At 47.0% G+C, this 15307-nt stretch overlaps 1 protein-coding gene across 3 annotated transcripts in view; it reads right to left on the reverse strand.

Moving 5' to 3' along the window:
• The window catches only part of LOC143301240 (uncharacterized), a 45974-nt gene extending 30667 nt beyond the window's left edge, over window positions 1-15307 (reverse strand). For 2 of the 3 annotated variants that reach the window (XM_076615375.1, XM_076615374.1), the window contains exons 1-2: window positions 15192-15307; window positions 9884-10131 (exon numbers count right to left, since the gene is read on the reverse strand). In XM_076615375.1, coding sequence (XP_076471490.1) covers window positions 9884-10131; window positions 15192-15270 — 327 coding nt within the window. In that variant the 5' untranslated portion in view covers window positions 15271-15307. Of the gene's footprint in view, window positions 1-9883; window positions 10132-12652; window positions 13132-15191 lie in introns of those variants that run through there. The other variant, XM_076615377.1, reaches the window with a different exon arrangement.

A 15307-nucleotide genomic window follows, 5' to 3' on the forward strand; every position in this document is an offset into this window, starting at 1 on the left:
CACCACTGAACACCACCGAAGTGACTCAGCAGCAGTGCAGGGTCTCCTCTGGTGTGTGGCCTCCTGGCAACCTAACATCAATGGTTCTCTGTGGACTGCCGACACTGGAACTGCGACGGACGAACCTGGGTGTGGCCGTGTGTGGGGGAATCTAAATGAGCGGCGTGGGAGTAATGCCACTGAAACGGTGCAGATGAATGGGGCATGGGGCAGCAAAAAAAAAAAAGAAAAAAAAAAAAAAGAATCTCACACTTCAGAAACCACACCAGGAGACATCTCTGTGACTTGGTGTAACATCAGGATCAATCGGCACCAGTTCCAGTCTTCACTCAAGTTACACATACTTGGCATTCATAGACTGCAGTTCTTTCAAGTATTCCTTTCCGTGTTCAGACATCTGACCGTGCGTGAGGACAACTTTTGTTTTCGTTGTTGTCAAGGCATCACACTCGGTTTACTTCAGCAGCCAATGCTGAATATGTCTACATTTTTGTTTAAGTAAACAAATATATACACTGACAAGACTTACAGAATGTTTAATGTGAGTGTTCATTAATATTGAGCTCACTTTATATTGATACATGTACACATATACACAAAGGTTCAGAAAATAGAAATAAAAGTTTTAAGAATAACAAATCTGCTAAAGTTGAAGTTAACATCTGTGGTGGGAATGATTATCATCATGGAAACCCAACACTGTAACCACCCCATACCAACCCTGGCTCTTTACAACAAAGCACAGCAACTTTCGCTGTTTTGGGTGAGGTAAATTAAAACAAGCAACCTCAAACCATCTCTGATAAATGATTCCTGCTGGACTGCAAACACACTGTTCAACAGATTCTACAAAGGAACACAGCCTGGCAGGACATTCCCCTCTGTGTGTGTTCCTCCCCACCTCCTTCCCTTTTTCTCCCTCAGCTCTGTGAAGTCACTGGGGCGTGGACCAGAATCTTTACCAGATTTCCCCAGGTCTGTCCGTTGTGTGTCAAACCTGGGTCTCTGTGTCAAACCTGGGTCTCTGTGTCAAACCTGGGTCTGTTGTGTGTCAAACCTGGGTCTGTTGTGTGTCAAACCTGGGTCTCTGTGTCAAACCTGGGTCTGTTGTGTGTCAAACCTGGGTCTGTTGTGTGTCAAACCTGGGTCTCTGTGTCAAACCTGGGTCTGTTGTGTGTCAAACCTGGGTCTGTTGTGTGTCAAACCTGGGTCTCTGTGTCAAAGCTGGGTCTGTTGTGTGTCAAACCTGGGTCTGTTGTGTGTCAAACCTGGGTCTGTTGTGTGTCAAACCTGGGTCTGTTGTGTGTCAAACCTGGGTCTGTGTGTCAAACCTGGGTCTGTTGTGTGTCAAACCTGGGTCTATTGTGTGTCAAACCTGGGTCTGTTGTGTGTCAAACCTGGGTCTGTTGTGTGTCAAACCTGGGTCTCTGTGTCAAACCTGGGTCTGTTGTGTGTCAAACCTGGGTCTCTGTGTCAAACCTGGGTCTGTTGTGTGTCAAACCTGGGTCTGTTGTGTGTCAAACCTGGGTCTGTTGTGTGTCAAACCTGGGTCTCTGTGTCAAACCTGGGTCTGTTGTGTGTCAAACCTGGGTCTCTGTGTCAAACCTGGGTCTGTTGTGTGTCAAACCTGGGTCTGTTGTGTGTCAAACCTGGGTCTCTGTGTCAAACCTGGGTCTGTTGTGTGTCAAACCTGGGTCTGTTGTGTGTCAAACCTGGGTCTCTGTGTCAAACCTGGGTCTGTTGTGTGTCAAACCTGGGTCTCTGTGTCAAACCTGGGTCTGTTGTGTGTCAAACCTGGGTCTGTTGTGTGTCAAACCTGGGTCTCTGTGTCAAACCTGGGTCTCTGTGTCAAACCTGGGTCTGTTGTGTGTCAAACCTGGGTCTGTTGTGTGTCAAACCTGGGTCTGTTGTGTGTCAAACCTGGGTCTCTGTGTCAAACCTGGGTCTGTTGTGTGTCAAACCTGGGTCTCTGTGTCAAACCTGGGTCTGTTGTGTGTCAAACCTGGGTCTGTTGTGTGTCAAACCTGGGTCTCTGTGTCAAACCTGGGTCTGTTGTGTGTCAAACCTGGGTCTATTGTGTGTCAAACCTGGGTCTGTTGTGTGTCAAACCTGGGTCTGTTGTGTGTCAAACCTGAGTCTCTGTGTCAAACCTGGGTCTGTTGTGTGTCAAACCTGGGTCTGTTGTGTGTCAAACCTGGGTCTCTGTGTCAAACCTGGGTCTCTGTGTCAAACCTGGGTCTGTTGTGTGTCAAACCTGGGTCTGTTGTGTGTCAAACCTGGGTCTCTGTGTCAAACCTGGGTCTGTTGTGTGTCAAACCTGGGTCTGTTGTGTGTCAAACCTGGGTCTGTTGTGTGTCAAACCTGGGTCTCTGTGTCAAACCTGGGTCTGTTGTGTGTCAAACCTGGGTCTGTTGTGTGTCAAACCTGGGTCTGTTGTGTGTCAAACCTGGGTCTCTGTGTCAAACCTGGGTCTCTGTGTCAAACCTGGGTCTGTTGTGTGTCAAACCTGGGTCTGTTGTGTGTCAAACCTGGGTCTCTGTGTCAAACCTGGGTCTGTTGTGTGTCAAACCTGGGTCTGTTGTGTGTCAAACCTGGGTCTGTTGTGTGTCAAACCTGGGTCTCTGTGTCAAACCTGGGTCTCTGTGTCAAACCTGGGTCTGTTGTGTGTCAAACCTGGGTCTGTTGTGTGTCAAACCTGGGTCTCTGTGTCAAACCTGGGTCTGTTGTGTGTCAAACCTGGGTCTGTTGTGTGTCAAACCTGGGTCTCTGTGTCAAACCTGGGTCTCTGTGTCAAACCTGGGTCTGTTGTGTGTCAAACCTGGGTCTGTTGTGTGTCAAACCTGGGTCTGTTGTGTGTCAAACCTGGGTCTCTGTGTCAAACCTGGGTCTGTTGTGTGTCAAACCTGGGTCTCTGTGTCAAACCTGGGTCTGTTGTGTGTCAAACCTGGGTCTGTTGTGTGTCAAACCTGGGTCTGTTGTGTGTCAAACCTGGGTCTCTGTGTCAAACCTGGGTCTGTTGTGTGTCAAACCTGGGTCTATTGTGTGTCAAACCTGGGTCTGTTGTGTGTCAAACCTGGGTCTGTTGTGTGTCAAACCTGGGTCTCTGTGTCAAACCTGGGTCTGTTGTGTGTCAAACCTGGGTCTCTGTGTCAAACCTGGGTCTGTTGTGTGTCAAACCTGGGTCTGTTGTGTGTCAAACCTGGGTCTCTGTGTCAAACCTGGGTCTGTTGTGTGTCAAACCTGGGTCTATTGTGTGTCAAACCTGGGTCTGTTGTGTGTCAAACCTGGGTCTCTGTGTCAAACCTGGGTCTGTTGTGTGTCAAACCTGGGTCTGTTGTGTGTCAAACCTGGGTCTCTGTGTCAAACCTGGGTCTATTGTGTGTCAAACCTGGGTCTGTTGTGTGTCAAACCTGGGTCTCTGTGTCAAACCTGGGTCTCTGTGTCAAACCTGGGTCTGTTGTGTGTCAAACCTGGGTCTGTTGTGTGTCAAACCTGGGTCTCTGTGTCAAACCTGGGTCTGTTGTGTGTCAAACTTGGGTCTGTTGTGTGTCAAACCTGGGTCTCTGTGTCAAACCTGGGTCTGTTGTGTGTCAAACCTGGGTCTCTGTGTCAAACCTGGGTCTCTGTGTCAAACCTGGGTCTGTTGTGTGTCAAACCTGGGTCTATTGTGTGTCAAACCTGGGTCTCTGTGTCAAACCTGGGTCTCTGTGTCAAACCTGGGTCTCTGTGTCAAACCTGGGTCTGTTGTGTGTCAAACCTGGGTCTGTTGTGTGTCAAACCTGGGTCTCTGTGTCAAACCTGGGTCTGTTGTGTGTCAAACCTGGGTCTCTGTGTCAAACCTGGGTCTCTGTGTCAAACCTGGGTCTGTTGTGTGTCAAACCTGGGTCTGTTGTGTGTCAAACCTGGGTCTCTGTGTCAAACCTGGGTCTCTGTGTCAAACCTGGGTCTGTTGTGTGTCAAACCTGGGTCTGTTGTGTGTCAAACCTGGGTCTCTGTGTCAAACCTGGGTCTGTTGTGTGTCAAACCTGGGTCTGTTGTGTGTCAAACCTGGGTCTCTGTGTCAAACCTGGGTCTGTTGTGTGTCAAACCTGGGTCTGTTGTGTGTCAAACCTGGGTCTCTGTGTCAAACCTGGGTCTGTTGTGTGTCAAACCTGGGTCTGTGTGTGTCAAACCTGGGTCTGTTGTGTGTCAAACCTGGGTCTCTGTGTCAAACCTGGGTCTGTTGTGTGTCAAACCTGGGTCTGTTGTGTGTCAAACCTGGGTCTGTTGTGTGTCAAACCTGGGTCTGTGTGTCAAACCTGGGTCTGTTGTGTGTCAAACCTGGGTCTATTGTGTGTCAAACCTGGGTCTGTTGTGTGTCAAACCTGGGTCTGTTGTGTGTCAAACCTGGGTCTCTGTGTCAAACCTGGGTCTGTTGTGTGTCAAACCTGGGTCTCTGTGTCAAACCTGGGTCTGTTGTGTGTCAAACCTGGGTCTGTTGTGTGTCAAACCTGGGTCTGTTGTGTGTCAAACCTGGGTCTCTGTGTCAAACCTGGGTCTCTGTGTCAAACCTGGGTCTGTTGTGTGTCAAACCTGGGTCTGTTGTGTGTCAAACCTGGGTCTGTTGTGTGTCAAACCTGGGTCTCTGTGTCAAACCTGGGTCTGTTGTGTGTCAAACCTGGGTCTATTGTGTGTCAAACCTGGGTCTGTTGTGTGTCAAACCTGGGTCTCTGTGTCAAACCTGGGTCTCTGTGTCAAACCTGGGTCTGTTGTGTGTCAAACCTGGGTCTGTTGTGTGTCAAACCTGGGTCTGTTGTGTGTCAAACCTGGGTCTGTTGTGTGTCAAACCTGGGTCTCTGTGTCAAACCTGGGTCTGTTGTGTGTCAAACCTGGGTCTCTGTGTCAAACCTGGGTCTGTTGTGTGTCAAACCTGGGTCTGTTGTGTGTCAAACCTGGGTTGTTGTGTGTCAAACCTGGGTCTCTGTGTCAAACCTGGGTCTGTTGTGTGTCAAACCTGGGTCTCTGTGTCAAACCTGGGTCTGTTGTGTGTCAAACCTGGGTCTGTTGTGTGTCAAACCTGGGTCTCTGTGTCAAACCTGGGTCTCTGTGTCAAACCTGGGTCTGTTGTGTGTCAAACCTGGGTCTGTTGTGTGTCAAACTGGGTCTGTTGTGTGTCAAACCTGGGTCTCTGTGTCAAACCTGGGTCTGTTGTGTGTCAAACCTGGGTCTCTGTGTCAAACCTGAGGTCTGTTGTGTGTCAAACCTGGGTTCTGTTGTGTGTCAAACCTGGGTCTCTGTGTCAAACCTGGGTCTGTTGTGTGTCAAACTGGGTCTATTGTGTGTCAAACCTGGGTCTGTTGTGTGTCAAACCTGGGTCTGTTGTGTGTCAAACCTGGGTCTCTGTGTCAAACCTGGGTCTGTTGTGTGTCAAACTGGGTCTGTTGTGTGTCAAACCTGGGTCTCTGTCTCTGTGTCAAACCTGGGTCTGTTGTGTGTCAAACCTGGGTCTGTTGTGTGTCAAACCTGGGTCTGTTGTGTGTCAAACCTGGGTCTCTGTGTCAAACCTGGGTCTCTGTGTCAAACCTGGGTCTGTTGTGTGTCAAACCTGGGTCTGTGTGTGTCAAACCTGGGTCTCTGTGTCAAAACCTGGGTCTGTTGTGTGTCAAACCTGGGTCTGTTGTGTGTCAAACCTGGGTCTTGTGTGTCAAACCTGGGTCTCTGTGTCAAAACCTGGGTCTCTGTGTCAAACCAGGGTCTGTTGTGTGTCAAACCTGGGTCTGTTGTGTGTCAAACCTGGGTCTCTGTGTCAAACCTGGGTCTGTTGTGTGTCAAACCTGGGTCTGTTGTGTGTCAAACCTGGGTCTCTGTGTCAAACCTGGGTCTCTGTGTCAAACCTGAGTCTGTTGTGTGTCAAACCTGGGTCTGTTGTGTGTCAAACCTGGGTCTGTTGTGTGTCAAACCTGGGTCTCTGTGTCAAACCTGGGTCTGTTGTGTGTCCAAACCTGGGTCTGTTGTGTGTCAAACCTGGGTCTGTTGTGTGTCAAACCTGGGTCTCTGTGTCAAACCTGGGTCTGTTGTGTGTCAAACCTGGGTCTGTTGTGTGTCAAACCTGGGTCTCTGTGTCAAACCTGGGTCTGTTGTGTGTCAAACCTGGGTCTGTTGTGTGTCAAACCTGGGTCTCTGTGTCAAACCTGGGTCTCTGTGTCAAACCTGGGTCTGTTGTGTGTCAAACCTGGGTCTGTTGTGTGTCAAACCTGGGTCTCTGTGTCAAACCTGGGTCTGTTGTGTGTCAAACCTGGGTCTGTTGTGTGTCAAACCTGGGTCTCTGTGTCAAACCTGGGGTCTCTGTGTCAAACCTGGGTCTGTTGTGTGTCAAACCTGGGTCTGTTGTGTGTCAAACCTGGGTCTGTTGTGTGTCAAACCTGGGTCTCTGTGTCAAACCTGGGTCTGTTGTGTGTCAAACCTGGGTCTCTGTGTCAAACCTGGGTCTGTTGTGTGTCAAACCTGGGTCTGTTGTGTGTCAAACCTGGGTCTGTTGTGTGTCAAACCTGGGTCTCTGTGTGTCAAACCTGGGTCTGTTGTGTGTCAAACCTGGGTCTATTGTGTGTCAAACCTGGGTCTGTTGTGTGTCAAACCTGGGTCTGTTGTGTGTCAAACCTGGGTCTCTGTGTCAAACCTGGGTCTGTTGTGTGTCAAACCTGGGTCTCTGTGTCAAACCTGGGTCTGTTGTGTGTCAAAACCTGGGTCTGTTGTGTGTCAAACCTGGGTCTCTGTGTCAAAACCTGGGTCTGTTGTGTGTCAAACCTGGGTCTATTGTGTGTCAACCTGGGTCTGTTGTGTGTCAAACCTGGGTCTCTGTGTGTCAAACCTGGGTCTGTTGTGTGTCAAACCTGGGTCTGTTGTGTGTCAAACCTGGGTCTCTGTGGTCACCTGGGTCTATTGTGTGTCAAACCTGGGTCTGTTGTGTGTCAAACCTGGGTCTCTGTGGTCAAACCTGGGTCTCTGTGTCAAACCTGGGTCTGTTGTGTGTCAAACCTGGGTCTGTTGTGTGTCAAACCTGGGTCTCTGTTTCAAACCTGGGTATGTTGTGTGTCAAACCTGGGTCTGTTGTGTGTCAAACCTGGGTCTCAGTGTCAAACCTGGGTCTGTTGTGTGTCAACCTGGGTCTCTGTGTCAAACCTGGGTCTGTGTGTCAACCTGGGTCTGTTGTGTGTCAAACCTGGGTCTATTGTGTGTCAAACCTGGGTCTCTGTGTCAAACCTGGGTCTCTGTGTCAAACCTGGGTCTCTGTGTCAAACCTGGGTCTGTTGTGTGTCAACCTGGGTCTGTTGTGTGTCAAACTGGGTCTCTGTGTCAAACCTGGGTCTGTTGTGTGTCAAACCTGGGTCTCTGTGTCAAACCTGGGTCTCTGTGTCAAACCTGGGTCTGTTGTGTGTCAAACCTGGGTTGTTGTGTGTCAAACCTGGGTCTCTGTGTCAAACCTGGGTCTGTTGTGTGTCAAACTGGGTCTCTGTGTCAAACCTGGGTCTGTTGTGTGTCAACCTGGGTTGTTGTGTGTCAAACCTGGGTCTGTTGTGTGTCAAACCTGGGTCTCTTGTGTGTCAAACCTGGGTCTGTTGTGTGTCAAACCTGGGTCTATTGTGTGTCAAACCTGGGTCTGTTGTGTGTCAAACCTGGGTCTGTTGTGTGTCAAACCTGGGTCTCTGTGTCAAACCTGGGTCTGTTGTGTGTCAAACCTGGGTCTCTGTGTCAAACCTGGGTCTGTTGTGTGTCAAACCTGGGTCTGTTGTGTGTCAAACCTGGGTCTCTGTGTCAAACCTGGGTCTGTTGTGTGTCAAACCTGGGTCTATTGTGTGTCAAACCTGGGTCTGTTGTGTGTCAAACCTGGGTCTCTGTGTCAAACCTGGGTCTGTTGTGTGTCAAACCTGGGTCTGTTGTGTGTCAACCTGGGTCTCTGTGTCAAACCTGGGTCTATTGTGTGTCAAACCTGGGTCTGTTGTGTGTCAAACCTGGGTCTCTGTGTCAAACCTGGGTCTCTGTGTCAAACCTGGGTCTGTTGTGTGTCAAACCTGGGTCTGTTGTGTGTCAAACCTGGGTCTCTGTGTCAAACCTGGGTCTGTTGTGTGTCAAACCTGGGTCTGTTGTGTGTCAAACCTGGGTCTCTGTGTCAAACCTGGGTCTGTTGTGTGTCAAACCTGGGTCTCTGTGTCAAACCTGGGTCTCTGTGTCAAACCTGGGTCTGTTGTGTGTCAAACCTGGGTCTATTGTGTGTCAAACCTGGGTCTCTGTGTCAAACCTGGGTCTCTGTGTCAAACCTGGGTCTCTGTGTCAAACCTGGGTCTGTTGTGTGTCAAACCTGGGTCTGTTGTGTGTCAAACCTGGGTCTCTGTGTCAAACCTGGGTCTGTTGTGTGTCAAACCTGGGTCTCTGTGTCAAACCTGGGTCTCTGTGTCAAACCTGGGTCTGTTGTGTGTCAAACCTGGGTCTGTTGTGTGTCAAACCTGGGTCTCTGTGTCAAACCTGGGTCTCTGTGTCAAACCTGGGTCTGTTGTGTGTCAAACCTGGGTCTGTTGTGTGTCAAACCTGGGTCTCTGTGTCAAACCTGGGTCTGTTGTGTGTCAAACCTGGGTCTCTGTGTCAAACCTGGGTCTGTTGTGTGTCAAACCTGGGTCTGTTGTGTGTCAAACCTGGGTCTCTGTGTCAAACCTGGGTCTGTTGTGTGTCAAACCTGGGTCTCTGTGTCAAACCTGGGTCTGTTGTGTGTCAAACCTGGGTCTCTGTGTCAAACCTGGGTCTGTTGTGTGTCAAACCTGGGTCTGTTGTGTGTCAAACCTGGGTCTGTTGTGTGTCAAACCTGGGTCTCTGTGTCAAACCTGGGTCTGTTGTGTGTCAAACCTGGGTCTGTTGTGTGTCAAACCTGGGTCTGTTGTGTGTCAAACCTGGGTCTCTGTGTCAAACCTGGGTCTGTTGTGTGTCAAACCTGGGTCTCTGTGTCAAACCTGGGTCTGTTGTGTGTCAAACCTGGGTCTGTTGTGTGTCAAACCTGGGTCTGTTGTGTGTCAAACCTGGGTCTCTGTGTCAAACCTGGGTCTCTGTGTCAAACCTGGGTCTGTTGTGTGTCAAACCTGGGTCTGTTGTGTGTCAAACCTGGGTCTGTTGTGTGTCAAACCTGGGTCTCTGTGTCAAACCTGGGTCTCTGTGTCAAACCTGGGTCTGTTGTGTGTCAAACCTGGGTCTGTTGTGTGTCAAACCTGGGTCTGTTGTGTGTCAAACCTGGGTCTGTTGTGTGTCAAACCTGGGTCTCTGTGTCAAACCTGGGTCTGTTGTGTGTCAAACCTGGGTCTCTGTGTCAAACCTGGGTCTGTTGTGTGTCAAACCTGGGTCTGTTGTGTGTCAAACCTGGGTCTGTTGTGTGTCAAACCTGGGTCTGTTGTGTGTCAAACTATTACTATTCATACTGTTACTATTCATCTGAGGCAGAGGTAGAGGGCCCAGAGTGATCGCGAATCGACTGCAATCGTGCCTTAATTTTAGCCCGATCTCCCAATCAAGCCACATAATTTTGCGACCTGTTTGAAGACATAATTGGACACAAAACAGAAACGCCAAAGAATCGATAGACCGATAGAAAATGTGAAAAAACTTAGCCTGTATGAAGTGCACAGGAGCAGGTGTCGAGATGGCTGCCGGAAAAAGAGGACGCTAGGCAGGGGGACAAAGGGGAGGTTACCTACTTCAGGGAGGTTATCAGCCGTAGTACTTTCGTTTTCTCTGCATAGGCGGATAGTAGTTTGCACAGGACAGGAATGTCAGACCCCTGCCAGAGTCTGCACTAGTTGGGTCACGGTTAAGTATGTGTAATTAAATCATCTTTTTTGACTCCTGTACAGCTCCTGCCACTGACCTGTCCATGGATCAAGGGTTCAGGATCGTCGTCGAGGTGCATGTGGTGACTGTGGCTGTCAAACACGTAGACAGGCACTCTCTGGAAGCTGGCCGGCCGTTTGAACAAAGTGACGCATCGTGTGACGTCACTGCCCCCTGGTGTCGTCACATTCAGCCGAATGACGTCAGGCATGTCAGGTTGGGTGAAGTGGCCAAGCTCCGTGACGAACGATATGGTGACATGCTGCATGACGTCAGCTTGCTTGTCTGCAACATGTGCCATTAAAGCAATGTGCTGCAATGATAAAATTATAGTGTCATCCTCAGGCTTTCCTTTCCTTTTTCTTTTACTCCTCTGTCTACAAACCTTGTCTACAATCACAACACTCCTGTGTCTACAAACCTTGTCTACAATCACAACACTCCTCTGTCTACAAACCTTGTCTACAATCACAACACTCCTCTGTCTACAAACCTTGTCTACAATCACAACACTCCTGTGTCTACAAACCTTGTCTACAATCACAACACTCCTCTGTCTACAAACCTTGTCTACAATCACAACACTCCTCTGTCTACAAACCTTGTCTACAATCACAACACTCATGCGTCTACAAACCTTGTCTACAGTCACAACACTCCTGTGTCTACAAATCTTGTCTACAATCACAACACTCATGCGTCTACAATCACAACACTCCTCTGTCTACAAACCTTGTCTACAATCACAACACTCCTGTGCCTACAAATCTTGTCTACAATCACAACACTCATGCGTCTACAATCACAGTGTCTACAAACCTTGTCTACAATCACAACAATCCTCTGTCTACAAACCTTGTCTACAATCACAACACTCCTGTGTCTACAAATCTTGTCTACAATCACAACACTCATGCGTCTACAATCACAACACTCCTCTGTCTACAAACCTTGTCTACAATCACAACACTCCTGTGCCTACAAACCTTGTCTACAATCACAACACTCCTGTGTCTACAAACTGTGTCTACAATCACAACACTCCAGTGTCTACAAACTGTGTCTACAATCACAACACTCCAGTGTCTACAAACCTTGTCTACAATCACAACACTCCAGTGTCTACAAACCTTGTCTACAATCACAACACTCCTGTGTCTACAATCACAACACTCCAGTGTCTACAATCACAACACTCCTGTGTCTACAATCACAACACTCCAGTGTCTACAAACCTTGTCTACAATCACAACACTCCTGTGTCTACAAACCTTGTCTACAATCACAACACTCCAGTGTCTACAATCAAAACACTCCAGTGTCTACAAACCATGTCTACAATCACAACACTCCTGTGTCTACAATCAAAACACTCCAGTGTCTACAAACCATGTCTACAATCACAACACTCCTGTGTCTACAATCACAACACTCCAGTGTCTACAATCAAAACACTCCTGTGTCTACAATCACAACACTCCAGTGTCTACAAACCATGTCTACAATCACAACAATCCTGTGTCTACAATCACAACACTCTAAACCTTGTCTACAATCACAACACTCTAAACCTTGTCTACAATCACAACACTCTAAACCTTGTCCACAATCACAACACTCTAAACCTTGTCTACAGTCACAACACTCCTGTGTCTACAATCAGATACCCCTTTGACTTCCAGAACTATTTGTGATTTTTGCAAAATAACCAGCAGCCTTGAAAAAAATATCACAAAGATTAAGATTATGCTCAAAAGTATGTAAAAGTATATGCATGTTTTCTTGATGGAAAATGAATGTAGAATATAATCATCATAACTTCAATGTTGACAGGATGAGATAACTCCTAATCATTGAAATGGTGCAAAGAAGAGTAGCACGTTATGTACACAACGACTACGGGTGGACCAGCAGCGTAACACACATGCTGCAAGAACTAGGATGGGAATCCCTCGAATCACGGCGGAACAGACAAAGGCTGACCCTGATGTATAAAATGGTCAATGGCATTGTAGACATCCCTCCAGACAAATTTCTCAAGAAAGGATCCAGCAAAACAAGATCAAATCATTGACACAAATTTGTCCATCTTAACTCCTCCTCTGACTCTTATAAATACAGTTTTTTCCCATCAACCATCCCCGTCTGGAACTCCCTGCCTGCAACAGCAGCAGAGGCTCCCTCCTTGGTAGCTTTCGAGAGGGAGCTGAACAAGATCACAGTTTAGTCTCCCCCCCCCCCCCCACCCCCCTTTTTTTTTTTTTTTTTCACTCTGGAGGGACGCTGCGAGTGACGGTGGGAGGGAGTATGTATACATGTTCTTTCTCATTGTCACCCCCTCCGGAGGGAAGATAGGTCTACTTAGGTTATGACTAGGTATTTACGCCTCTGCGCACACAGGTCATTAATAGTCAGTAATGACGGCTGACCTTCCAATTTGAAGATTGAACATGGGAAATTAACTCGGATTTTTTGAAAAAAACAAAACAACAAATACACAGAACATTTTGAAAAAAAAAGAAGAAAATTCAAGTTTGTTCATTTTGGGGGTGGAAACAGTGCTAAAATATTAGCAAATGTATTAGACAGAACAGCCAAGTGCAATTCTGTTGTTTCCTGCACTGTCATGTGGTTTTGAATACAAAAACTATACATACTACTCACATACTCCCACCCTCCCACACAAACACCTACAAATACTATCACACAATATTACAACACAAAAAACACTCAACAATATTTTGGTTTGATGGAAACCCCAAAATGAAGGTTTCAATCTAAAATATTGGGTTTTTTCTATACCCACTTCAAACACGACCCCGCCCCCTTCCTGTTGATGTATCTTGAATCATGTCACCATCATCAGGATAACCAGAATCACTTCAACAACATTACTTTCGTTTTCTATCACGTTTTTGTAGTGCTATTGTCGAAGTTGTGCGGAAATTCAAACACAATTCTAGCCACCTCCTCTGTATTGTATGTTCTGGCAGCCATGTTGACACGCTCAACAACTTTTTCCTTTATAAAAACGCAAAAAACAGCATCAAAATTGAGCCAAAACATGCTGAGAAATTGCTTTGAACACTCATAACGGTAGTCGCCATTTGCAAGGGAGGTAAGCGATGCAAATCTTCAATCTTCAAATTGGAAGGTCAGCCGTCATTACTGACTATTAATGACCTGTGTGCGCAGAGGCGTAAATACCTAACTAAAACCTAATTAGACCTATCTTTTCCTCCGGAGGGGGTGACAATGAGAAAGAGCATGTATACATACTCTCACCCACCGTCACTCGCAGCGTCCCTCCGGGGGGGGGGAAAGGGGGGGGGACTAAACTGTGATCTTGTTCAGCTCCCTCTTGAAAGCTGCCAAGGAGGGAGCCTCTGCTGCTGTTGCAGGCAGGGAGTTCCAGACGGGGATGGTTGATGGGAAAAAACTGTATTTATAAGGGTCAGAGGAGGAGCTAAGATGGACAAATTTGTGTCGATGATTTGATCTTGTTCTGCCGGATCCTTTCTTGAGAAATTTGTCTGGAGGGATGTCTACAATGCCGTTGACCATTTTATACATCTGGGTCAGCCTTTGTCTGTTCCGCCGTGATTCGAGGGATTCTCATCTTAGTTCTTGCAGCATGTGTGTTACGCTGCTGGTCCGCCCGTAGTCACTGTGTACATAACGTGCTGCTCTTCTTTGCACCATTTCAATCTTGTTCTTTTGACCTTCTTTGTACGGGCTCCAGACTGATGAACAATACTCCAGGTGAGGGCGTACAAGAGTTTGGTAGGCCTTGGCTTTGGTGGTTTTATTGGATGTTTTTAGATTCCTTTCTAGGAAGCCTACCATGCTATTGGCTTTGTTGGTGACTCTTGTAACATGTTCTTTCCAGTTTAGATTATTTCTTATGTCGACGCCGAGATATTTTTTGCGCTGTCAACATGCTCGAGGGTGTGTCCTTTTAATTTGTAGTTGTAGCTGATGGGGTTCCTTGATGTTGTACAGGTAAGGACATTACATTTTTCTGGGTGGAATTCCATTCCCCAACGCTGTTCCCAGTCAGACAGGGTGTTGAGGTCTCGTTGGAGCATTTTACAGTCTTGGATTGTCTTGATGATGGAGTAGACTATACAGTCATCAGCGAACAATCTAATATTGGCCTTGATGTTCTGAGGCAGATCGTTGATGTAAATCAGAAATAGGATGGGGCCTAGAACTGTCCCCTGTGGGACTCCGCTGATGTGGCTGAACACCTGATTATGCAGTTACCCCTAAACCGCGGCTATATCTGCGGTCGGAAGTGAAAGGCATACTGTGTCAAAAGATAGTGTGTCTACAACTTTGCCTACAATCAGATATTGTGTCTACAAACCTTGTCTACAATCGCAACACTCCTGTGTCTACAAACCTTGTCTACAATCAGATACTGTGTCTACAAACCTTGTCTACAATCACAACACTCCTGTGTTTACAAACCTTGTCTACAATCGCAACACTCCAGTGTCTACAAACCTTGTCTACAATCGCAACACTCCTGTGTCTACAAACCTTGTCTACAATCAGATACTGTGTCTACAAACCTTGTCTACAATCGCAACACTCCTGTGTCTACAAACCTTGTCTACAATCAGATACTGTGTCTACAAACCTTGTCTACAATCGCAACACTCCTGTGTTTACAATACTTGTCTGCAATCAAATACTGTGTCTACAAACCTTGTCTACATTCAGATACTGTGTCTACAAACCTTGTCTACAATCACATCACTCCTGTGTCTACAAACCTTGTCTATAATCAAATACTGTGTCTTCAAACCCTGTCTACAAGCAAATACCAACAAAAAAAGGAGAAAAAAGATCAACATAATTTGAAGGGAAAAACTGACAATGATAAAATCACAAATATATTTTTACTCTGATTATTGTCTCTGTTACTTCTGTTTGTATGCACTGCTGCTGTCACTTCTATTACTACATTTAAATCGCAACACCATCATCAATACTACTACTTCAAATCAGTTCTAGGTAACCAAGCAACGTCGAGAAATTAATTATCAAATGATCCTTTCAAGTAAACTGGAAATCTTGCTGAAATCTAATATGGTTATTTCTGTTACTTCTTCAACTAACATTTAATTAACTTCACAAAAGACTAATCTGTAAATGGGTTCCCATTACAAATAGAGAAACCATTGATCATACGGCTCTCACTTTGCTGTTCGCCCAACTGTAAGCTTATGTCAACATGTGAAATAAGCTAAGCGTTGGGCCAATAAATATCTATAAATAAACAAACGAATGAATGAATAGAATACATAAACTATTAAACCCAAACTGGCGACAGTGACCGTGCTTCCCCTGGAGGTGGTGAGTGGCGACAAGGCAGAGGGGAGACAACAGCAGCAGCAGCAGCAGGCACAGGAACATCCTGATTCAGCTCGTCCACCAGTCACTTTTGTCTGTG

This window comes from Babylonia areolata, chromosome 27 (genome assembly GCF_041734735.1).
Source record: "Babylonia areolata isolate BAREFJ2019XMU chromosome 27, ASM4173473v1, whole genome shotgun sequence".
NCBI classification, from domain to species: Eukaryota; Metazoa; Mollusca; class Gastropoda; order Neogastropoda; family Buccinidae; genus Babylonia; species Babylonia areolata.